At 39.2% G+C, this 23,724-nt stretch overlaps 1 protein-coding gene across 7 annotated transcripts in view; it reads right to left on the bottom strand.

Annotated features, from left to right (window-relative positions):
- Nucleotides 1-23,724, bottom strand: part of PTPRT (protein tyrosine phosphatase receptor type T) — a 472,716-nt gene that overhangs the window by 343,447 nt on the left and 105,545 nt on the right. For all 7 annotated transcript variants that reach the window (XM_087749578.1, XM_087749577.1, XM_087749574.1 and 4 more), the window contains exon 2: nt 242-367. In XM_087749578.1, coding sequence (XP_087605704.1) covers nt 242-367 — 126 coding nt within the window. The remainder of the gene's footprint in view (nt 1-241; nt 368-23,724) is intronic.

The raw sequence follows: 23,724 nt of genomic DNA on the forward strand, positions 1-23,724 counted from the left end.
GAATAAGGAATTGAAAATGATTCAGCAAGGATATCAAACGGAAAATATTGTAAAAAGCCATCTCACATTTATGAAGTCTGTTGTCAGATTATTTTGAACACAAAAGTCATCTTTTTATCACTGAATAAAATCCTACCCCATTGTTGTGGGTAACCAGACCCAGTGCACACCCATATAGGGCTAACAGCTGATTTTCTCAAAGAATAATATCTCCCCGTTTTTGCTGAGGCTTCTTACTTACCAGTTGGGACAGCAGGATCCATTGTTGGCTTTTCCCAGGTATTGATCTGCTCCCAGGTAAATCCATTGGTTCCCAAGGCCACGCTATAACCACAATTACTGTAGTGCTCATCAAAGGAACAACCACCTAAAAACAAGAAAAATGAATACATTCCTGTATTAATTACTTCTATCTCTTTATGGTAAGTCATTTACTTCAATATTTTGTACCCAAGTATACACAGGAAAAAAAAAAAGGAAAAATAAAATTAATTTCCTGCATATTAGATTTCAGGTAGCAGAGAAGGTATGCAGAAAATATTTTTATGCTTTCCACATTTTGCATTAATTGGAAGCCTTTGTTTTCTTCCCTCCATACTACTGTTTCTTAGATCAGTTCCCTTTATTTCAACCTATTGTCTTTATGTTTTCAAGGACAATTGCACATAATGCACAGGTGCACGAATATTTGCGTTTGGGTCCCAGTAACTGACACTTAATTACATAACCCTCCAAGTCAGATATTAAAAAAAAAGAGGAAGGAGGAACACAAATGGTAAACAAGCACAGCATCACTGTTCCTACAGTGAATCCTAACTTCTTTTTGCTTTTAAGCCTTGAATTACACAAGGTTGGGTTACACCTATGGAAAGCGAACCTTCCTTTTAACCATCTCTTATGCATAACAACATGAAGGTCTGTGTGGCACATGACCATTCCTCAAGGTCTTTCAAGTCAATAATTTTGAGTGCAACCCTCTAGCTTCTTTACAACAAGTGAATAAAAAGAAGTGGATGGCAACTTGCATTCACACCTTCCAGACTGTTGACTAAGTGATCTTTCCTACTGCAATTCCTGAAATACTTGGAAGTAGTCAACTGTCTTAAATAACCTGGCAGCTGCCTAAACACTTGTGACTCAAAGAAAACCCATAAACAGTAGAATGAAATCTTGTACTCCAATGCAGATCTTCGAAACTTGTGTCACTCAGACAAATCAAGCTAGTTTACTCCCTGGTAGGATATTCCTTCGCTGATGTCCCTTACATTACCTCAGGCACACAGCTCTTCACGTCCACACAACTTAGCCTGCCAAACATATTTCAGTACTGGATCCATTAGATCAGGCAGCCTAGGTCCTTAAGTTTAGACCTTAATCATGCCAACAGCGTCTCTGTACTGCTTTGGTCTTCTTTTGGGGAAGCAAGGATCATTTTTCTCTGCAGATACTAGTGCTCGAAAGTCAACTGGACACGTCTAACACTTCAGAGCTGCAAGGACCAAGCAATGCTCAGGGCAACACTAACTTGTTCTGCCAGCCAAACTGTCAATTGCTCTTGACCCTAATCGGAGAGTTATATGCACAGAGATGTTCCCGACTCTACTTGTGCCACAGGCTGCATTGCCTACATGTACACAATAAATAGCTGGTACGTGAGTGATCTGTGGTTCTCTTTGCAATAAGGATTATCCAACGCTGTAGACATTGAGGCCTTCTTTAGTTTTCACTTAGATTTTCTATTCTCTAGCTCCCAAGAAAGCCCAAACTTGTCTCAATTCCTATAAAATGCCTCATAACTGACAAACACAAATACATAGCATGTCATTAATATTTATTAAATCCTTATTCTGTTAAAGGACTTCATATGCACTCCAACTGCAACTAGCTTTCTAAGTTGTTCTACAACACTTCACCTATTATTTCTATTTAAGTATATACTAGAAGGATTTGTTGGGTAGAGTATCCGACACCCCAAAATACTCTGTTGCTAAAGAAAAGTTTAAAGACCAAGCTCATCCTAAAAAAATAACAATTCATATATTGTACACTTTCATTATAAATAAATCTGACTATAGCAGATTATATGACCTTTGCAAGCTTGTCTGTCTGTTTCAGTAGACTCTCTGCAAATATTTCTGAAGTTTCATTATTTTACAATATTTTAATAATTCTTGCTTTAAATTTACTGTACTTGTGAAGCTTTCCCAGCTGTCAAAATGAGCTGGATTACACTTGAACTGTTTCCCTAGTTTCTTAAATTTAATTTAGGTGAAAAGGTTCAAATTTAAAATATTAAACATGCTCATTAAAATGTCTAAGAGAAAATGAAGGTGTTCTGGATTGCGTGGGAGTATGCAATGCGACTGAAAGTTACCTTTTTCACAGCAAGAGGGTATGAGAGATCTCAAATACCCTGCTCTCACAGTCTCCAAGTGGGGCATTCTAATTTTGATAGATTAATAGTACAACTTCAGACATACACCATTTCCACACAACCTGTTCAGCACACCACAGCACACAATAATGGTGCTGTCTCTAAGCTATTACTTTGAAGAGATTGTAAACAAATTCTCTGATTGAGCCTGACAACTGTAGGAGGCCTCAAGTACACAGCAAAAATTTCACAGGTGCTGCTACAAAGTCCCAGAAGCAAAACAAGCCATAGTAACAAAATATGGGGTAGGAGTCCTCATTTAACAGGGAATGTAATTGTCAATATCTTGGTATAGTCAGCTAAACAGCTTATTTTATACATGCTGAGGTACATAAAGTTGGAAGAGAGGCTGAAAAGAGGATATGGTGAGAACATCTAGAAATTAATTGGGAGTTTCCACTGATAAGATGCAACACCTGAGGAAACTTTGAAGTGCCTTGTCTGAAAGTCAAAGCTAACCCTGTAGTACAATTGGATAAGAAATGAAAGGATAAACCATGGAGAGCCTTAAAAGTAGCAGCAAGACATCTACATTTTAAAGAAAGAAAAGGTTAGTGAAAAAAACCTCCAAATGCAAAGTGACAGGGCAATAAGTCAGAAGGATTAATTTACTAGAAGCAACAAAATTGGAATTTGGAGAGGAGAACTTGCAGGAAATAAGGACAAGGAGAAAAAACTGGAGTCAATTTTAAGAGCTCATAGAAACAGACTGGCTGAACGAATCTCTGGTACCAAGAGCAAGGAAGTCTACATGTGCTTCTTACCATGGTGTGTCAAGACAGAGCAGAACTAAAAGTGAAGTAAAGACTCAGCTGGGACCCAGACCCATATTAACTTGTGAGCTAAACAGTCAGCAACTCCTCTGTTCGCACTATTACAGCGTGCGTTGTATTATGGAAGCAGGAAAGAAACTTCAGAAGGTGGAGGGAAAGAATCACAACATCCAGAATATCACAGATTTTGGGGTTACTCACAGAGGCTGTGTTCATATCTGCCAAACAAGTATGTCATAGGTGGTCTTAGTCCTATTGTTTTTGCAGAACATGGCAGACGTGACGTTACAGCTTCAGTTACAGGCAGCCACATACAGAGAAGCAGCTGTGAAATTTCCACCCAACTTCACCTCAGGAATTCAAGGCCTACCGTGCTCTCTGCTCCTTCACTGACCTTGGTGTCCGCAGGAGGGCTTCTCACACAGCTCCTCTCCCCCCTTCCTGGCGTTTTGCCCTTTCTTAAACACGTTTCCCCAGAGGAGCCACCAGCACCGCTGAGGGGCTCCGCTGCCTCCCACAGAGGCCTTGGGGGAAGCGGCCGGGCATGGCCCTGTCCAGTGCGGGGAAGCCCAGGACTCTCCTAAGAGAGGCTGCCCCGCCAGCCCCCGTGCTGCCGGCATACGGACACGGAGCACAAACACCCATTTCCAACTGCAGTCCCAGCCTCGGGGTCAAGTCGGGCTCTCTTTGCCCCCCCCTCCTCTGGAAGAGGGGCCAGGCAGGCTGAGGGACACTCCGCAGCACCATTACCCCATCACCACACTCGGATCCACCTCAGCGACAGCTCTGCCACCACCCCTGACAAACCGAGCGGGCTCCGTCCATCGTTCGGGTCCGCAGCCTCGCTGAGGCCAGCGTGCCAGACCAGGGAATCCCAGGACCTTGCCACAGTAAGGGGTCCTCAGGTGGGCCCTGCTGAACAGAGCAAGCCCTACAAGCTCTAGCCCCTGTTTAAGGAGAATGAACTGGGATGACGAGTAAGAGTTTAAGAAAAGCGTGGCATACCACCTTTCCTGTGGAACACTGTTGACCCAGGAGATGAAAGTGCTCTTATGCTCAAGTGTGCATTCAGGACAATCAGCTCCTAAGCAAGCTAGTAAAGAAACACAGGGTAAAGGTGCATTTAATGTCCAACTGCACTTGCACAGGTGCTCCTTGTGCTCACCTAATGGGATCCCATGATCCACTTTGCTACAGATCCTTGGAAATTCAATTAGTCCTCACTAATGTATTTCAGCTTAAACGAAAAATTTATGAAGAGATTTTAAATGTTTGCTTAAATAGGTATAGTAACTCCAAAATGGGCCAACAGGCTAAAACTAGCAAATGTATTATTTTCACTGATGTCAGCATAAGCTTAATACACAGCATTTCCTAAGACACACTGCCTATATGGATACCTACATATGAGCTACATCTAAATATGCTGGAACATAGAAAGAAGAAAGAAAAAAAAAAAAAAGGTTAGATCCATCCTAATACAAAATCATCTCTCACTGAAACATAACTGCTTGGCAGCAGAACAGGGCTATTCATTAACACGGAAAAAATAATCCTCAAATTGAAAGAAAGAGATACCACTCAATGGATTTAGATACCAGGTTTACACATTATAATTTTAGCCACAGTATCACAAAGCTGTTTGAGGAAAATGAAAACGTTTACACATTCACCAAAATAGGGTTCTACATCTTCATGAATTGTTAACAAGAATGAGGATTTTAGGAAGCACACTGGGATCTTGGAATCTTTCCCCTGATTAGCTGAAAATTAAAAGAGTAACAAATGCAGTTGGTAAGTGGGGCAAAAGAAAAGGAAAGAGAGATGACTGATATTGTTAGATAACGCGTGTGGTGTTGACCCCTTTTCACAAAACGAAACCCAAACAAGAAAGAAGCTTTTCCCTTCCTGAAAAGGGTCTTATTGAAGCAAATAATGGCTCACGTAGGAAGGATAAAATATCCCTTGTTTTACACTGCAGGCTTGTAACAATGCCACTGCTCATCTGAGTGATGCTAATTAATCTTGAGCAGACCTATCATCAGTTACTGAGACTTGCCCCCGGATTAAATGTAAACCAGCCTTGCATAAATTGAATGCCTCCTTTGAATATATAATTGAATTTGCAGAAGTGTGCGCCAGGGGGGTGTTTAAATAAGTGCACAAATATGATAAAAAGAACTTCACGCCATTATATCTAACTCAGTAAGCAAAAATAATGGCAGGGCATGTTCCAATTAGTGTTTGATTTATTTATTTTAACAAATCCAATTAGTAGAATGTTTTATAAAGTCATCCAATGTCAAACTCTCATGGACTCACCAGATTAAAAAAAAAACAAAAACACAACCCAATACTTCTAAAAAGGAATAAAGAAACATACTGATGTGAGAAACCTCTTCGGTTATCCTGTGTTTCTAAATACACACAGAAAACAGCACAGCATCAGACATAATTTGCTCAAGCATTTACAGCATTCCCAAGGTGGGGAGGGGTAGAGACAGCAAGAACATCAGTCACGTTTGTCCCACTCCAGGCGTTTCTTCTGGGGCATAAGTAGTTTAGCTTTCTCCCTTATTTATTTAAAAAAAAGTTGGGGGGAAGGGAGCAGAAATTTAAAAAGCATGTTCTGTGGAACATCCCTTTTGAAATGCTCACAAGAGCTGAGATTTAGTCTGTCAGTTTACACCTTCTTAGCTTCACAAAATATGAGGCAAGTAGAGGAAGAAACAAACGCTATTATGATGAGGTAGTACCTATGAACTAGAAAACTACAGAAATTAACATACCACTGTTTCTGATCATTCATTCTCATCTCTTCCAATGACATTCTTGTTTACAAGGGCCATAAGAGATGCATTTGGCTCATTAGGGTAACTTCTATTATGGGATTTATTGTATAAAAATCCATTTTATAACTTAGTTTTCAGACTGTAGACTTCACATAGTATATACTTGAGAAATCTTATTACATATTCTTATGGAGGTGGGAGGGAGAGGAGAATAAAACCGTGCATGTAAAGCTCGTGCTGAGTTGCTTTGTTTAAGATGGGATAAATCAAGGGATATTGGGGTTTCCTCCCCCAGGAAGAGTAGTTGTAGTGCTTTGTGTGCTTTCTGCTCCTTCTAGAAAGATTAAGACATCAGAAACATGCATACAAGCAAACCCAAAATGCTAAACTGAACAAGAAAGCAGATCCAAATTCTGCAGACCAGTCCTATTTCTGATGAGCACTGTCCAACCGCCTCAGCTCTCAACAGACATCCTGCCAAAGAGAAGGACAAGTATGGAGGGATTGGAGGAGGACACCTGTCACTTGAGATGTCATTAGTTTCAACCGTAACACCCTAGAAGCAATGCGTTTTGTATAGCCTTAGGTATCTGTGCAGCACAGGACGGGAAGGGCCAACAGTAACTGGGTATCTCATTTCTCAGATAATCATCCTTTTGCCATTATGTTATCAACCTGCTGTTATAACTGGCCAATTTCAATCAGTAATTCGTTATTTTACTCAACTGTTTATTCCATATTCGCAGATTTTCAAGGAAAAGGTTTCTGTGAAGAGAAAAAGAGTTATCTTTACTAGTCAAAGGGCACCACATGTTCACCTTGTATTTAAACTCAGACTCAACAAGGGAGAGAAAGATGCTAGGACTCCTCAAACTGCAGGGAAAGCTTTGATCAATTTTTGTGCCTCATTAGTTTACAGAGGATCTACACCAGGAGAAATTGGGGAATAGAGTATAAGCTCCAAAGTAAAGCATTCATACCATCTTTTTCTGATGTCAATTGTTTAAGAACTGAGCTTAGACCTAGTGTAAATTCAGATAAGTCACTCGACCATGAAACACAAATCCACTGAAAACCAGTCTTCTCTACTTCTGGTGCTCACTCAAGTGCTTCTCTCAAGGCATCCAGATGTTCTGGGTCTTAGAAGTAAACATAAGAGATCTCTTTAGTGCCTCAACCCCATTCCTGGATGTGATTTGGTTTCTGCTGCAAGTATCAGTCCTCATTGTCAAGGTGTGATTCATCTGCCACAGGACAGTTCCATTTCTTTTCTTTCCATCTGACTCAACATAGTATTACTAGATTCACATGCAAGCAGAGATTTTATCTCCACTCTGGAAGGTGCTAGTCCTCAGAGATATTGGTAACAATTACCTGGCTTAGGAACGGATCAGTTTTGTTAGCTTTGACTAAATGTCATTTTTTGCATGATCTCTGTCCTGGCACTCAGATCTTTCAGATGAGGGGGCAGGGCAGAAAGTATGTGTTTGTTTTTAACTGAAGCAATGAAAATCACTTTAAAATTTATATGTATAGTGTTTTTAGTTGTGTGGTGTGGTTTTTTTTCTCTCCCTAAATCAAGTTAATCCTTGGAAAAAAATGAACGGAGCTTAGAAAAGCTCTTCATTTCAACTGGAAATTGTAACGGTCCCAAAGTAGGCTCAAGATTGGAATTTTTTGAATCACAGTGATTGCAAGCACTATCAGCCTATTAGAGAAGACTATGATACCATGGGTATACATTTTTTTTAGCAGGGCCAGTAGCAATAGGACAAGGGGTAATGGTTTTAAACTAAAAGACGGTAGATTCAGACTGGATATAAGGAAGAAATTTTTCATGATGAGGGTGGTGAAACACTGGAGTGGGTTGCCCAGGGAGGTGGTAGATGCTCTATCCTTTGAAACATTCAAGGCCAGGCTAGATGGGGCTCTGAGCAACCTGATCTAGTCGAAGATGTCCCTGCCAATTGCAGGGGGGATGGACTAGATGACCTTTAAAGGTCCCTTCCATCCCAAAGCATTCTATAATTCTATGATTTTTTTGAAAGTCTTTTCTAAATGTATATGCCATGTCAAATCGCTGTCTTTGTAGGTTCAACATTGCACATCTATTTCCACACACTTTGAAGCAGTTTAAAGCATGCACATGCACATGCACACACACAACACATGCATGAATACAATCAATGGTTGCATGTTCATTGCATAGAAACCTTGCTATAATCACAATATTGCTGACACTGCATAAGGGATCACATATGGTCTTTGCGGTGAGTATTACCAATAACGTAGCTTAATATTATGAAAGGGATAGGCTGAATAGGTCTAGCATTGTCTAGTGAAACACCTACTAAAGACAGTATCCTCCCAGTAATAAGTTTTTCTTCCAGTACTTCTCTGCAGAGATTATTGGTCCCAAATGTGGAATAGAGCCTGACAAAGTTTATCAGTTATCCTCCTAATCCCACAGAGCCCCTCTGCTGCAAAACAAGCGTTGTGGCTGGGATCCTGATATATATATAAGGAACAAGTATTTAAGCTGTATTTCCTGAACTTGTCAGGTTAAGCTAAGTTTTTATTCTTAAATTCATTATTATAGGTTTCTCTCTTTGCAAAAGCTTGCCTACAAATCTCATAATTTGAGCCCTAGACCAGCTCATACATTCATTACTAATTCTGTACTTCATAATCCACCAAGGATCGGTGAAATCGCTTTGAAGTATCCTAGGAGTAAAAATAACACTAAATGTCATTTGTTTAAATTTATCTGTCCAAATCTAGGATGACTCATCTAACTTCACTTGCCAGAATGTATGTCCTTTATTTAATACCAAGGATATCTTTTTGCTTCTGACAGCTTAGCTGTCACTATTTCAATAGCTCAATATTAACATTTTATTGCTTTATTTAAGCATAAGTATATACGTATCTATAATCTTGTTGAATTTTTTTTTGTACTACAAAGTCAGCTAACACACTGCACTTTTTCAAAGAGCCCTAACTTTGCAAGCTCTGTTTAGTTTCAGTCTGCTGAAACACACCAAGATTTATTTATGTGAAGAGTTTTCAGAATTGCCTATCCCAACGTAATGAAACTTGTAAAATTAACACAGGTTTTCAAAACCATAGAAGATTCTTAAACAGACATCCCCACTGTCTTTTCTTATGATTCTAGCTAATAATCTTTTTAATTCATTAGTTGAGTGGCTTTCCACCCTTGAAGGAGGCTCCTGCTTTATTCATAGTATGATGAAGGTTCCTTTTTAAAAAATGCAAATTTGTCGCTCTTTCTTGCTTTTATTATTGTAGTCTAAATATAAGCCTTACTTTGCTTCAGTTTATTTCTTAAGTTACAGCACCAATTTTTTTCCTAAAATAATGCTGTTCTGCATTCCAAAAATCCATCTTAAATGATTAGCCGTGTTTGTTGAAGGTGTGCTTAGCTACATTTGTCAGTAAAAAACATTTGTGGGTATTCATTGTTTCTGAAAAAAAGGTAACATTACTTTTCTTTCCTTCCATCATCTGAAAATTCTTGGATCTAATTATTCAGTGTAACTTAAGAGGATTATCTAACATTGTATTTATGGTGCATTTTCACCAAATTCTACATCAACTGGTGCACTGGAGTCTTGATCAGTCAGAGCTCTCTATTGACTCACTTCATTTCAGCATTTTGTAACATCACATGGAATACCTATTCAAGTGGCACAGTCGTTTAAAATATATACTTATTTTACTTTTACCATCGACCAAGGCAGAAAAAAACCAACTGTCTGGAGATAACTATTTCTCACTTATTTTATATTCCATTAGTAAGCCTATCTTTCTGAATAAGCTTTTATACAAACTTCAAATTAATGTGTTTGAACTTTAAGCAAGAAGCAGTCATTGAGTGACTCATCCTTGGTGATGAATAAAATATTGTCTTGAAAGAAACAATTTCAGGAATTCCAATACTATCTGCAAGTCTTCTAATCTTTCTCCTTTCCCTGTACTACTGTTCCTTTAGTGCTGCTGAGGCTCCTGTTTTGGAGTAAGATCTCCTTGTAGCTGAGATGTTTTCTTTGAAGTTCACAGTCAGAAAACATGAAGATAGTAGCTTAAATAAGGATAGGAAGTCTGATTTATTGCCACACCAGTGAACATGCCATAAAATTAAACATGATGTAGTTGCAATCAAACATAACTAGAACAGACTTTTGTCATTTTTAGAGAAGAAATTAAGTGCTTATTGGGCTGGCATTTTCATAATCTTTCCATTAGCTCAACTGTTTTCCCAAGTGAAGCCAAAGGAAGCTAATTAAATCAATGCTGAACTTCAGAAAGTCCCCTCTTCGGCAGTTCCCGCCATTCAGCTTGCAAAGGCTTCGGTAAAGCTGTTTGCACTTGGCATTCTCTGAAGCTTCACCACCACATCAGCAAAGCTAACCGCCCCCCCCCCCCCCCAACACCTAGCATGGTCTAGTGACTACATCTTTCTTTTGCACTCACAGAAACCTAACCACAGTATGCATAAAGACAAAAAGGGGGGGTGTATACACACCGCCACACACCCATCTGTATTCTAAGTGGTTCCAAAAAGAAATCCCAGTAGTTCAAATGTTTTTTTTGTAGAAGACTAATATGGTAGGTTGATTCTTGGTGAACGATACTGACATTTTCTTTAAATTGCTTATGAAGAACACATGCAATTAAAGCTCCAGCATTGTGCAGGTCTCTAAAGACTGCTCCTTACTATTTGAGCTAACATACCTAACATGTACTAGCTCAGCTCTATACTGGTTGAATATCAGAAATTTATCTAAAAAGATAGATATCATCTGTTACTGAGTATCAACAAATAAAATCTAATTGGCTAATACAATGGTAATAACTTGGAATGAGTGTTGCAATTGGGATGTTTTGTTAAATTTAATAACGCGGGTATTGGAAGCTACTTCCTGGGAGTGGCTGTATAAATAACTTTTATTGAAGTCTAACAATTCTTACAGCTACAAGTTTGTATGTTTCTCAGATTAAGGTTATCTCTTACAAAATTCCCTTTTACTCATTGCTGACCATTACTGTTTCAAATTACATATAAAGTGCAACGTCAAGGATATTTGAAGATATTTATTTTAAATTGTTTTCAGTTAAACCATGATCTTCATTCAATGTGTCAGGAGCAAGTCAGCCCCAGAAATGACAGTGGTTAGCCAGTTACTCTGCTTTCAGGTGCCCTGGAGTCAGACTCAGGGTAGAAGGGCAAATGCTAGACTATACAAACAACCTTGCAAAGTTTGATCAGGTGACTGATGGTTGAGGCCCTAACAATCAGCTAGGGATTCAAATATTAACAAACTGTTACCTGATTTTTTAATATTTTTTTTTCTAACTCTGCATTTTTTTTCTCATACACATTTTCTCCCTTGATGTTCCTCGGTGTACCATTTCTACTGCAATATCCAGGATGCTTTTCACAACCACAGTAAAGTGGGGCAAACAGAGCACTGGAAGCCCTGCTGTCCTCTACAGCACACTGTAAACACAGGAATGATAGGAAGATTTGCTTGCTTTTATCCTCCAGACTCTGTGTAAATTCTTTGCTCAAAGAGCAAAACATATAGTAACTACGTGCCAGGAATAAACAGATCTCTGCCTAATAGCACATGTGAGTTCTTGAAAATATATAGAGCTCCTTTTCCGTTTAACCAAATTTCCTACTACAGTATATAAGTGTATACGCAAAAGTGCCTCTCTAATTACTGCCATGAATCTTCCACTTACAGTATCTGACCCAGAACATGCACTTAGCAGAGCTGCAGCTGCAGTGTTGTAAACTCTGCATTAAAGAGGGACAGCAAGGGAAAGGAGAGAAAAAAATACAAATGCAGTTATCTCTGAAGACAGCTCAGATTTTGTTAAAAAGGAGGCCATCACAGCACATCTCACCACTCTATGTTTTCTGACACATCCTTAGCCACCTGCAGCCAGTGACAAATCACAGGTAATCTGAAAAAATGGCCATTGGCCATGTTTTGCCGAGGCAGTCCCACTTAGTCCCTACAGGGCAGCTTGCCTCTATCCTCTGATGGGAGGAAATTATTTGCTAGCAACAGCTTGTGAACAGTTCAATATCTGCTGAGGTTCTTGATTTTAGAGGAATTCCAAACTGTAAAATGGACGAATTTTCAACATTTTATGTTTACTATGCACTTCATTTTGAAACAGTTTCAGGCTGTACTGTCCTTGTTATACAAAACTTGCTTGGCAACAAACATACAGAAAAAGATTCCTATTCCATCATCCAAGACCTTTTTCCCATCTCTGGGATAGATCATCTCCAGTTTGAGGCTGAAACTTAGAATAATATATTTCCAACAGAAAATATTTTTAAAGAAAGATTTTCTGAATTCCTCAGTTCTTATTCCTCTAAAATAGCATCAAGTCTGAACTCTGCCAGGAAGCATTAAATGCTTAAAGCATTTCTTTCTAAGACTTGAAAGGCATAAGGCAAAAGAACCAAAATGCAATCACTTTTCAGGATACTGGATGACCAGATTCTAATAAGAAACTATTTTCTGTCATATAAACCATGGTTTCAGTCATCATTTAATCCTTGGTTCATTGAAACATGTGAACTAGGTACTCTGAGCTTTTTATCCCCAAGCACACCTGCACTTCATGTTGCAGTCCAAATGGACGTGCAGCTGAGATGGCTCAGTGAAGGACAGATTCTAAAAATCTGAATTTGAAACATGCTTTGAAATAGTTTAACTGACAGTACATCAATATTTCCTTTTAGTAACCTAGGAGGACTGCGTTAACACCTTCTACTTAAGTGTTAAACAAGACACTTTAGAAGTACTGTAGACAAACCTTCTATTGCTGTTCCCACACTACAATAGTCAAGGCTCATAAATGCAATTCAGATGCACAAAAAGCTCATTTACTGGACATTTACTTCTGGAAATAAGGTCTTACCAGCAATTTAAGAAGATAATTGTCTTTGCTTAAAAGATTTCTCTTTATACTAGAAATCTAATGACACTGTCTCCATAAATTAGACAAATACCTTCTACATGATATTGCTTTATCCACGTCCTCATCAAGCCCTACAAAATACCTTTCCACTTGATTTTGGTAAATGGAAGGGCATTTGTGAGTATAGCTGCATACAGTATTTAACAGCACAGGAAACTTCATTAAAATGTAATGCATTCCCAGAGCCCCCAGGTGAAAGTGCAGCTACTTGGAAGCAAAGATTTTTTTTAAAAAGTGTCCTCCTTAAGATTTCAGCCATGCACTTCAACTGAGTGTAAAGTTTCTAATAAATTCATTGTTCATTTTTATACAGGTCATTGTAATTTTAAGATATGTGTGCAAGAATCTGATGCGTTAAATATATGATGCTTCAAAAGATTATGATATTAAGTAATTCAGAAATTAGATTCAGTTTCTGATCAACTGAATTGGTATTAAATATACTTACCCAATTAGAACCATACTGCAATTATATTGATACTTCAGTTAACTACACATTAGGCGTTGCAGCCAAAAATGTAAGAGAGAGGGAGTGAAAGCAATGTTTTCTTGGTGTTTGCCCTATGGTCCTTCTCTTAAGCTAAGGCAATCCAAAATCTTTAACCCTTCAGGTGCAAGCCTTAGCACACTGCATAAAGTAAGGTAAAAAAAGAAATAAAATAAGCTAATCAGGCATCCCCATTTGTTATTGACCCACTTTGTAGCCTATTAGAACAACTACCACCTTTTTTACCCCAGAGTCCTCTGACAATCACCTGACCAGCACACACCTGAGATTGGCAAAGGAAAAGACAACAGAGCATTCCACACAGTCAGCTTAAAAACAGAAGAATGGCTGAAGCACATCAGACTTCTGCTAGACATTACTTAGAAAAGACACAAGAGCAGGACAAGCACACATTGAATCTTCCCTGAAACACCCTCCCAGCCTCAAACAAGCCTCACTGATCCCGATTGCTCTTTTTCAATGAATCTGCCCAACCATTTTCAGAATCTACATGCGCTTCTGGAATCCGTAAATTCCTGTGATGACTTCTACATCTTAGCCATACTCTGATAGCTTCTGGCTATTACCTTCATGGGTAATAGCGAGAAACAGAGTGGGGCAGGGGTATTTTTGCCTGTATGCAAGGCCATACAAACATGGGACAGCAGCACTATGTTTGCATTTGCCCCGTGCTGAACTGACACTCCAGTGATGAGAAATGGATTGCAATGTATTGTTTGCCCATGGAAGTGACTGCACCTGTCAGGCTGTAGCCAGGAGGCATAACTGCTTTAAGTCACATTCTGTGCTTTGGGACAAGGCAGACTTCTCACTAGGCTATCAACCTACAGTATTTTTTTTCTTCTAAGGCACCGTCTTGCAGGCAGGAAAAAATTGCGATACTTGACTGTATTGCAGCATTTCTAACAGTTTAAGACTATTTTAAGATTAGATAATGAATAGAAACTTGACAATGAGGTCCCAGCTGGAATAAAGATGTTATTTAACGACATCTGAAAACACTGATCTGTGGCAAAAACTAATAGAATTTCCCAGAACAGAGACTACAATTAATATGGACTTTAAAAGCAGCAATATTTAACCAGCAGTTATAATTTTATTGGCATAAAGACTAAAAAGAATCAAGGTGATTGGACTTGGTTTCAAATATAAAGATTATACCAGAGTTGCATAGGTCAGGTTTTGTTTTAATGAAATCATTCCCCTTTCCTCTCCAGTCTTTCCTCAGAATAAGAAAGATTATACAACCATAAATCAACCGCATTCAGCTGCAGGACAGGTGTGAACATTGACTTACTGAACACATTTGACCTGACTTTTAGTTACACTACTAACTTTTAAAACAGTTACACTTCAGCAATCCCACTCCTCACAAAAATCACCAAAGGTCAGCGCAATCTTTGCGGTGAGATTTCTCATATACGTAGGGCTAATTGCCACAACACTTCTTTAATGGAGTATTATCACAAACATGGAATTTGATTACACTCAACTCTGAAAACAAGAAAATGAAAATATGAGCTATTAAAAAGTGACCTTCTCTTTCCTTAGAGTTGACAGCAGCCACTGGGAACACTGTACTCATGATGACAGCATGAGCTGTATGCCTGAAGTAAAAATTACAGCATTTATTAGCAGATAATCAGCTCAATGATCTGATTTTTTTTTAACCTACATTGAATGATGAAGAAAATAGCTAGGCATACTTGAAAGAGCTACAACCAGTGACATGGCATCCCTTGGTAACGTGCCATTTTCTTGCCAATGTCACTAGGGATCATCATATCATAGCTTTCTTGAGATGGCTGGAAGACACCGTAGCGAGGACAGAATAGTGTAAAGTGAAATGCTGTTTATTGTTGTTTCGGAAAAGAAAATTCTTCGACTCTGAAGGAGTTTGTGCAAACTACAGTTTCACTTAAGCAGAAGTTTGACTGTCCTAGAGTGAGGTTCCCACACCAAAGCAAAAAATCTCATCTAAAACACACAGCTGTAAGGACGGTCCTCGCAAACCTGAAACAGACTGTCCTCTACTGGGGATGCAAGAATAAAGTTTGTATATACGTACACAATCAGAAAAAGTAAAATACCAAGTTGCCTCAGGCAGTGGAAAGTGCCAAGACAGGTAAGCCACTGTCTCTTGTACCCGGGTGCCTCTCTGTTACTTGTTCTTTTGAAACTAGAAATGCTATGATGACATTTCTGGATCTTTACAGTCAGTGAAGGGCTGGCAAATTCATTCTTTTTGTAACCTGGAGTGGTTGGAGCATTCTGTGCTTTCCCTTCCTTATCTCTACGTATTTTCATAAGGAGCACCTCCCTAGCCTGTGTTTTGCTGGATTAAGCAAGCCACACACTCATGGTCTCCTTGTAGGAAAAGTTCTCAATTTTGCCAATAATCCTTATAGCCCTTCTTTGAATCTGTGATGTGCTGAATTAATCTTTCTTCAGAAGGAGTACCTATGATGTACAGAATACTCTAGATTAAATCATTTTACAAAATAGTCCAGATGAAATAGTTTTTGGTCTATATAATAGCATTCTTATTTCACCATTTCGCCTTACAGAAACACATTCTTTTTTTGGAAGCAAATCTCAGAGACTCATCTCAGTCTCCTAGTATTAATGCTCCTAATAATTAGTCCTGAGATGCATGACCTTGCAACTCTGTAATGCTAAATTACATCCCTTTTTTTTTATTTCGTCACATTTCAAAGTCCTAATTCCTCCAGTCTGATAATTTTATCCTCCTCCAACTGTGTGTGATTGACTACCTATATTAGCACATTCCTTGTTTTTATGTTGGGAGCATCAGTGAAAAAAATGTAGATCTCAAGAATTATCCCTTAACTTTAGTTAACCCACCTCCAGTCTGATACAATAGAAAGATATTAAAAAAGCTAATAACGCCCAGGTTAGTCCTAGATTCACCCATTTAATGTATTTCCTCTATAGTAATGTTATAAAACCTGAATTTCAGGTTATATCTGAGTTATTTCAGAGTTAGATCTACACTACCTTTTCCAAAGCAGTCCATCCCTAGCAGTACATTTCTAACCCACAAATAATTTTTCAGTAACCTGCAGCTGGTTTTGCCTGGGATAGAGTTTATTTTCTTCATAGTAACCAGTATGAGGCTATGTTTTGGATTTGTGCTGGAAACAGTGTTGATAACACAGGGATGGTTTCGTTACTGCTGAGCAGTGCTTACACAGAGTCAAGGCTCTGCTCCTCACCCCACCAGCGAGTAGGCTGGGGGGCACAAGGAGTTGGGAGAGGACACAGCTGGGACAGCTGACCCCGGCTGACCAAAGGGCTATCCCACACCATGTGGCATCATGCTCATCATATACAGCTGGGGGAAGAAGGAAGGGGGGGACATTCAGAGTGATGGCATTTGTCTTCCCAAGTAACCATTACATGTGATGAAGCCCTGCTTTCCTGGAGATGGCTGAAACTGTCTTTATCTCAACCCACAAGTTTTCTTATTTCGCTCTTCTGATTCTCTCCCCCATCCCACTGGGGGGAGTGAGCAAACAGCTGTGTGGGGCTTAGTTGCTAGCTGGGGTTAAACCACTACAACAGTGTGTTCATATACTGATTCCCTTGTAAAGTCTATCTTTTAGGATCTATGAGTGCAATTCCAGAAACCTAGACTTTAAATTAAACCTCTCTAGCTTTAGCAATCAAAATTGCAAGATTCAGTGGTGAATGAAAAAATTTGTACCTGCTTGGCCCAATCTTCCATCCATCCATCTAGTTCCATACTTTATTATATTGTAAGTGTTGACTATGTGATTTAATATCTTAGATAAAGTCAGTGGACTAGCATGCTGGTACTGATTACATTGGGCAATTATTAAATCGAATCTGATTTCCAGTAATGTCAAATTGATACAGTATTTAACAGATAAGAAAGTGACAATGAAAAACATAAGAACAAGTATACTTGCTCTAACACCATTCATTTAACAAGCTTCCATTTGGCTTTCTCAAATTTGAAGTTACAGTTTTGATGTGAAGCATCAATAATCTAGAATTAGTAACTCATAAGTGCCTTTACTAGTTGGTACAAGCTTAGATTTTTCCCTCATTGAATCTTGGGAGAATTTCACAGTATTGCTGATGCACACTATGCATAGAAAGCATACTGGTTTTTACCCTGGCTTTGAAAGTTTACTTTTTTATATATATATAAAAATAAATATATTCATACACATAGCTAGTAAGAGAGATCCTATCCACTTTCTGCTAACTGTAAAATTCAGGAAGTTGATCTACGTTACACCTGGACTGGTAGTAGCTGTTGCTTTTCCTTCACAGTGTGAAAAAACATGTAAACAAATAGCAGTCACTGCTCTGTTTTCCATGCAAGGCAGACGATAGGTAACCTACTAAGGACAGCAGGTGAGAGTGCTTGGTTAGGAAGCAAGCTGCAGAAACTTGTTGAAAACATTATTTATTTTTGTGGTTTAACCACAGCCAGCAACCAAGCACCACACAGCCGCTCGCTTGCTCCCCCCCCGCAGTGGGATGGGGAAGAGAATCAGAAGAGTGAGAAAACTCATGGGTTGAGGTAAAGACAGTGTAATAGGTAAAGCAAAAGCTACACACTGAGGCAAAGCAAGGAATTCATTCCCTGCTTCCCATCGGCAGGCAGGTGTTCAGCCATCTCCAGGAAAGCAGGGCTCCATCATGCGTAATCGTGGCTTGGGAAGACAAACGCCATTGCTCTGAACGTCCCCCCCTTCCTTCTTCTTCCCCCAGCTTTATATGCTGAGCATGACGCCATATGGTGTGAAGTAGCCCTTTGGTCAGTTGGGAGGGAACACGGCCAAGACAGCTGACCCCAACTCCTTGTGTACCCCCAGCCGGCTCGCTGGTGGGGTGGGGGTGAGGAGCAGAAAAGGCCTTGACTCTGTGTAAGCACTGCTCAGCAGTAACTAAACCACCCCTGTGTCATCAACCCTGTTTCCACCACAAATCCAAAACATAGCCCCATACTGGCTACTATGAAGAAAATTAACTCTATCCTGGCCAAAACCAGCACAGGTATATACCTTGTTTTATAGGACAATGATGTGGTACTGTGTGATCTTTGGGTATGCTGTAACAGAACTGGTAAAGCACAGAAAAATAACCAAGTCCTTTTTAAAGTTATTTTGCTAAATCCCAGTGGACCACACTATCATAATGCTTTTGTTTTTCCCCTCCTACAGCCCTTCGCGACAGATCCACCCAAGTTAAAGGGTTATACTTAAATTCTTGAAACAGAAAGACTGAGAACACTCATCGTTGGGGAGCTGTGTTATGGAAATGAAGCCTTCCGCTCAAAATTTCAATCTTTTCCTCGTTATGACTAAAACGTTGCAGGTTTCTTCGTATAATTTATTTATGCTAGTGCAACCAAGACTTCAAATACTTATTATTAACTGAACCATGATGCGTCAATGAGAAGGAGAAATCATGCATGATGAATGTTTCCCTCTACTGGTCCATGCTGCATTTACATTTGAGTGGCAGAGCGGTAGCTCCAGATAGCAAACTTAAAACCTCCTCTAAGACCGCTCAGAAAAAACAAAAACAAAACAAAAACCACAAAACACAACAACAAAAAACCAAACCACACACATCATCATTTTGAACTACCATTAGTCATTTAAGATTTTCTCAAAAAGATATTTGCATACATGAAAATAAGCATGTCCACCAGGGGATTTAGTTTTTCTCACATATTGTATGATTTTTCAGTTAGCTTCACATATTTCTAGGCTCCTACAAAGGTCACATAATTCTGTCCATTAACATGTGATTTTCTACCACAGACCAAAAAACCGTCACCTGTTTTTAATGTGCTCTGTAGACTTTGTGAACTCTTAAGCTCTTAGATATACTAACTACTGTCTAACATGGCATATGTTGAAAAGGTTGCCAGGAAATACACAAAACAGTTTACTGAACTACCCATTCTTTACCTTTTATTATTATTATTAAGGTTTTTTAATTATGTTCCTTTTCTGTGTGAATTTTAAAGAAGCATGATCTGCTTGAAACCCCTCACAACACAGGCATGTAAAGAGACATCATTAGATTATAAATGATTTGGGCAAGTATAAAGTGTTTTCCAAGAGTCTTAAGTCTTTTTGGCCACGACATCAATCACAAGTCTTTTCCAAAAATGTCTCCTGGAATGGATATTCATCCTTTTACTTTTTGCCAGAGATGAAAACTATCTCCAGCTGAATATGCAACTTTCCATGTACTTGTATTATCATAGCACCCCAGAGACCTAAATGATGGCCAGAATATGAACGTATTCATGTTATTATGCTAAACCCCTTCATTTCTTTGGCATTTGTATTACACCGTACACTATAAAGTCCACAGTGAGAATCAGTAATGGATTCCCCAGATGAACGAGATCCTGGCAATGTGTGAGGAGGTTGAGAGTTTAGAATTAATACTAGGAGTCCAAATTTTAGTCTAAGATTTGTTGCTAGCATAACACTAATTTATCTGCTAAAACTTTGGCTTCCTCTGTCTGGCCAGAGGGCCATTGCAGGGAGTCCTCATAAGAAGGGTACATTTTGGGAGGGAAAGTTGAAGAATTATAGACAATCTTACTTTTCATATAATTTGATTTCTAAAACATGGTTTAGAAGCTGCACTGGCTAAAAATAATGCCCAAGTCACTCAAATGCCTCTCTGATTTCCCTTTTAGGTTACATTCCTGTCCTGGTGATACAGGCAGCAGTAGGGCACCATGGGATGAGAGCTCTCTGGTTACCAGAGAGCTTTTGTTTATTTGTTTTAAGGTATGAAACACTGTGTTCAAATGAATCAAATGCTATGATCCCGTACGAGTCATTTACTTTTACTTCAGACAGGTTCATTTACACCAGAAAGGAAAGCACAGATTTCCATCTCTAAGTGTTCCCTTGTCCACTTCTGGGTTTTTGCAAACTCAAAAGCACCCCAGCAGTTAAGGCACCAAACTTGTTTGATGCTCCTCTTGCTCTACAGCTCAGCAGCAAGACAACGATAAGCCTTCGCTTTGGTAGAACATGCAGCTCTGCTCACACTTACTATACAGAGTACAACTGCAGAACATAGCAGTTTATTTTCTGGTAAAAGATTGTATTCACATGCACACTCTGCTGTCACGTTTGCATTCATGACTGAGCAAACTTTTAGCACCTGTGACTATAAAGCTTTCACTTAGAATTTAGGTTTAAAATTCCCTGAAAGACAAATGATGTTGGAAACGCTTTCATAATGTGGAATCCTGGGACAGACATGTCTACAGACGATTCAAATGCATCCTTAGGTGACTACATTAAAGTCATGGATAAAAATCTATCAATTAGCAGGTCAGTCATCTACCCTTCAAATTCTGTATTAGGAAAGAAGCCTAAACAGAAGAATAACCAGATTTCTCTTCCAGAGGGAAAAGCAGTATTTCTGGAAAAGGCAATGTTTTTTGGTTGATACTCGCCATCAGTTTAGATTATGTGAAAAAACTCCAAGTGTTATTTTTTAGACATTTTCATAGAATTATCTGGCATTGAGGATAATGCTGAAATAAAAGCAATGCCTTTCATTTAACTGAGAGAAACTTAAATACTGATAGACTTTTAATTTGGGCTTGTTCATAGACCTCCCTAACACTACACACCAGGAAGAGCTAACTAGGCAAATAAGTGAATAAAAGTAGCCAAGGACAACAGGAGCAGGACATACACAGAGACACAAGACAGTTTGAAGACCTCCTCTGACAACTGCTCAGTGTATTAGGAAACTGTGGTTTAGCTTCAGAAGCGGCCTCTGATAATGGATTTTCTGAAGAACGATTTTAATACAACTTTCTAAAACTCTGAGTTGAATTAATACTGCTTGAAGGGATTATCTACCACTGAAACAACCATATTGTTTCTCCCTTCCCCTTCTGCTATACTAAACTGACAGCAACCTATAGCATCTCCCTTCCTTTTACCTGGCACCAGCACTGACAGCTCTAGGTTTCACCTTCCAGACTCTTCCATGTTTTTTTCTAATACAATTCAAAACAAGAAATACTAGCAGAAAGCAATGTTTGTGCTCCCCCCCCTTCCCCTTTTAACTGATAAACCGGGGGGGGGGGGGGGTAGGGGGGAGAACTCACTGCTTGAATTTAATTTATGGAGCTGAAAATTTCAGTTAAAAAGTCAATTATAGAATCGGGAATGGAGAAAAATTAGATTGAAATAAGTTTGCAGCTAGCGGCTCTGCCACTGCTGTAAATGAATAAATGTTCTCATTGTACAGACACCTTTGGTGAAAGCAAAGGTTTATATTGTGTTTTTTCTGCAATACAAGTGGACATATTAAAACTATGCATGGGGAGAGAGGGGAGTTAATCTGATAATGCTTCTAGGGCTGTGGAAAGGATAGCGTGTATTTTGCTTTTTAAATACCAGCTACAATGTGAGCTTCTCCTTGTCCTCCCTTCCTGCTTACTCATACCAAAGCACCCCAGAGCTCTTACCAGCTTTAACACCCTCCCCACCTACACTGCAGTTGCATTCAAGTGTTCATGTGGGCTTGTGCATGGGCCCAAAAGCTAACTTACTGCTCTTTCTTGTGCAGATCCTACTCTTCTATTTCTTCTTTGATGAGCAAAACTGATCTTCCTGAGAAATTATAAAAACATAGGGGGTAAAAAACAAAACAAAATAAACCCAGCAACAGTGATTTTTTTCATGACTGTGTAAGAAAATGACCCCTGGTTCCAAGTACTGTCATATAGCAGAGTAGATAAGATGTTGGGACTTGAACCTGTTGTGGCATTGCATAAGAGTGCCTGCAAGTCCCCAGCTTTAATACAGTTTCACAAGCAGAAATGTCACTTAATCCCTTGGTAAATTGCTTTTAAAAAAAAAAAACTGCGAAGAATGAAGAGCTCTCCCGCATTACGAGTAAAGTATTAGACAATTGCCAGCTCCACGAAACAGAACCCAGAGATGCCAAACTCGATTTCATCCCATTCTGCAAGTGTCTGGCATTATCATCACTTTCATGGTTCTGGCATGCAATAGAGCAGCAATACCCTTTCACGCAAACACAATTAGAATGGCAGAGCTCATTTTAGTGCAAAAACCTGAACAGACTTGGAAAGTTTTTGCTTGTGCACCTGCCCACAAAAGCTTACATTGACCCTACTCGGTAGTAACGTAAATACAAAGCAGCCACTAGGAACACAGTTACTCCACAAAGACCTCTTTGCTATGCATTTAATGACTGACTATAGAAACATTCAGGGCTACCGGGAAACATTACATACAGAAACATGAATATTGCTGTCTCAGATGGAGCCATCCTTTGTTAGATACACAGCATTTGATTACTTAAAATTCCTATGCTCTTTTCTCCATGTCCCACCCCACACTAAGCATCTGGTACTTTTTTTTTTTTTTAAATAAAAACAGATTTTAAATATCTGAAGATTCTTGAATTTAAAATACCGAAGGCCTGATAAAAATTTCAGCCAGCAGCTGCTGTTAGCAAGAAGCACTCTTGAGACAGACCATCATGGGGTACTGGGAGGAAAAGACACAGCATGACAGCAAAACATTCATTTGGTTTGTTGCAGTTTCCAGAGGAGCTTACCACATGCCACCACCACCTGCAGCTTTGAGTGTCATCTGGAAAAGAGAGCTACGTGGGGAAATAACCACAGCAATTCCCGACGGGTGCACTGGTCCCTGCCACCACATGCACAGAAAAGCTGTGGCCATCAGGAACACAGATCATCTTCCCACATTATCTGAGCTGCAGTTAGGAGAGCCAGGATTTCTTCTACCTTTACGCAATGCAGGAATACAAGCAGCTTTTGCTTTGCAAAGAATATCCTCATGCACAGTGCATTCAAGCAATGACTTGATCTTGTAATTCAAGAACTCCGCAGAGACTATTTGATTGTTCTAGAGGAACATAAGTGACTTTAAACTGTCTTTCAAATTAAACATCATCAGTTCCCCCCAGAGGTTAAGATAGATATGTATCTGCTTTACATCACAGAAAGCAACAGCTGTAGCCACTGTTTCCCAAGCTGAACAAAGAAATTACACAAATAGTGTGGAAATGGAAAATTCTCCATTTTTCTAATGCTTCCCACAAATCAAAGTCTCATCATTTTGAAATGCAATGCTATGT

Source organism: Nipponia nippon, unplaced genomic scaffold (genome assembly GCF_047370975.1).
Source record: "Nipponia nippon isolate SJK-2023a ecotype South Korea unplaced genomic scaffold, ASM4737097v1 scaffold_13, whole genome shotgun sequence".
Lineage (NCBI taxonomy): Eukaryota > Metazoa > Chordata > Aves > Pelecaniformes > Threskiornithidae > Nipponia > Nipponia nippon.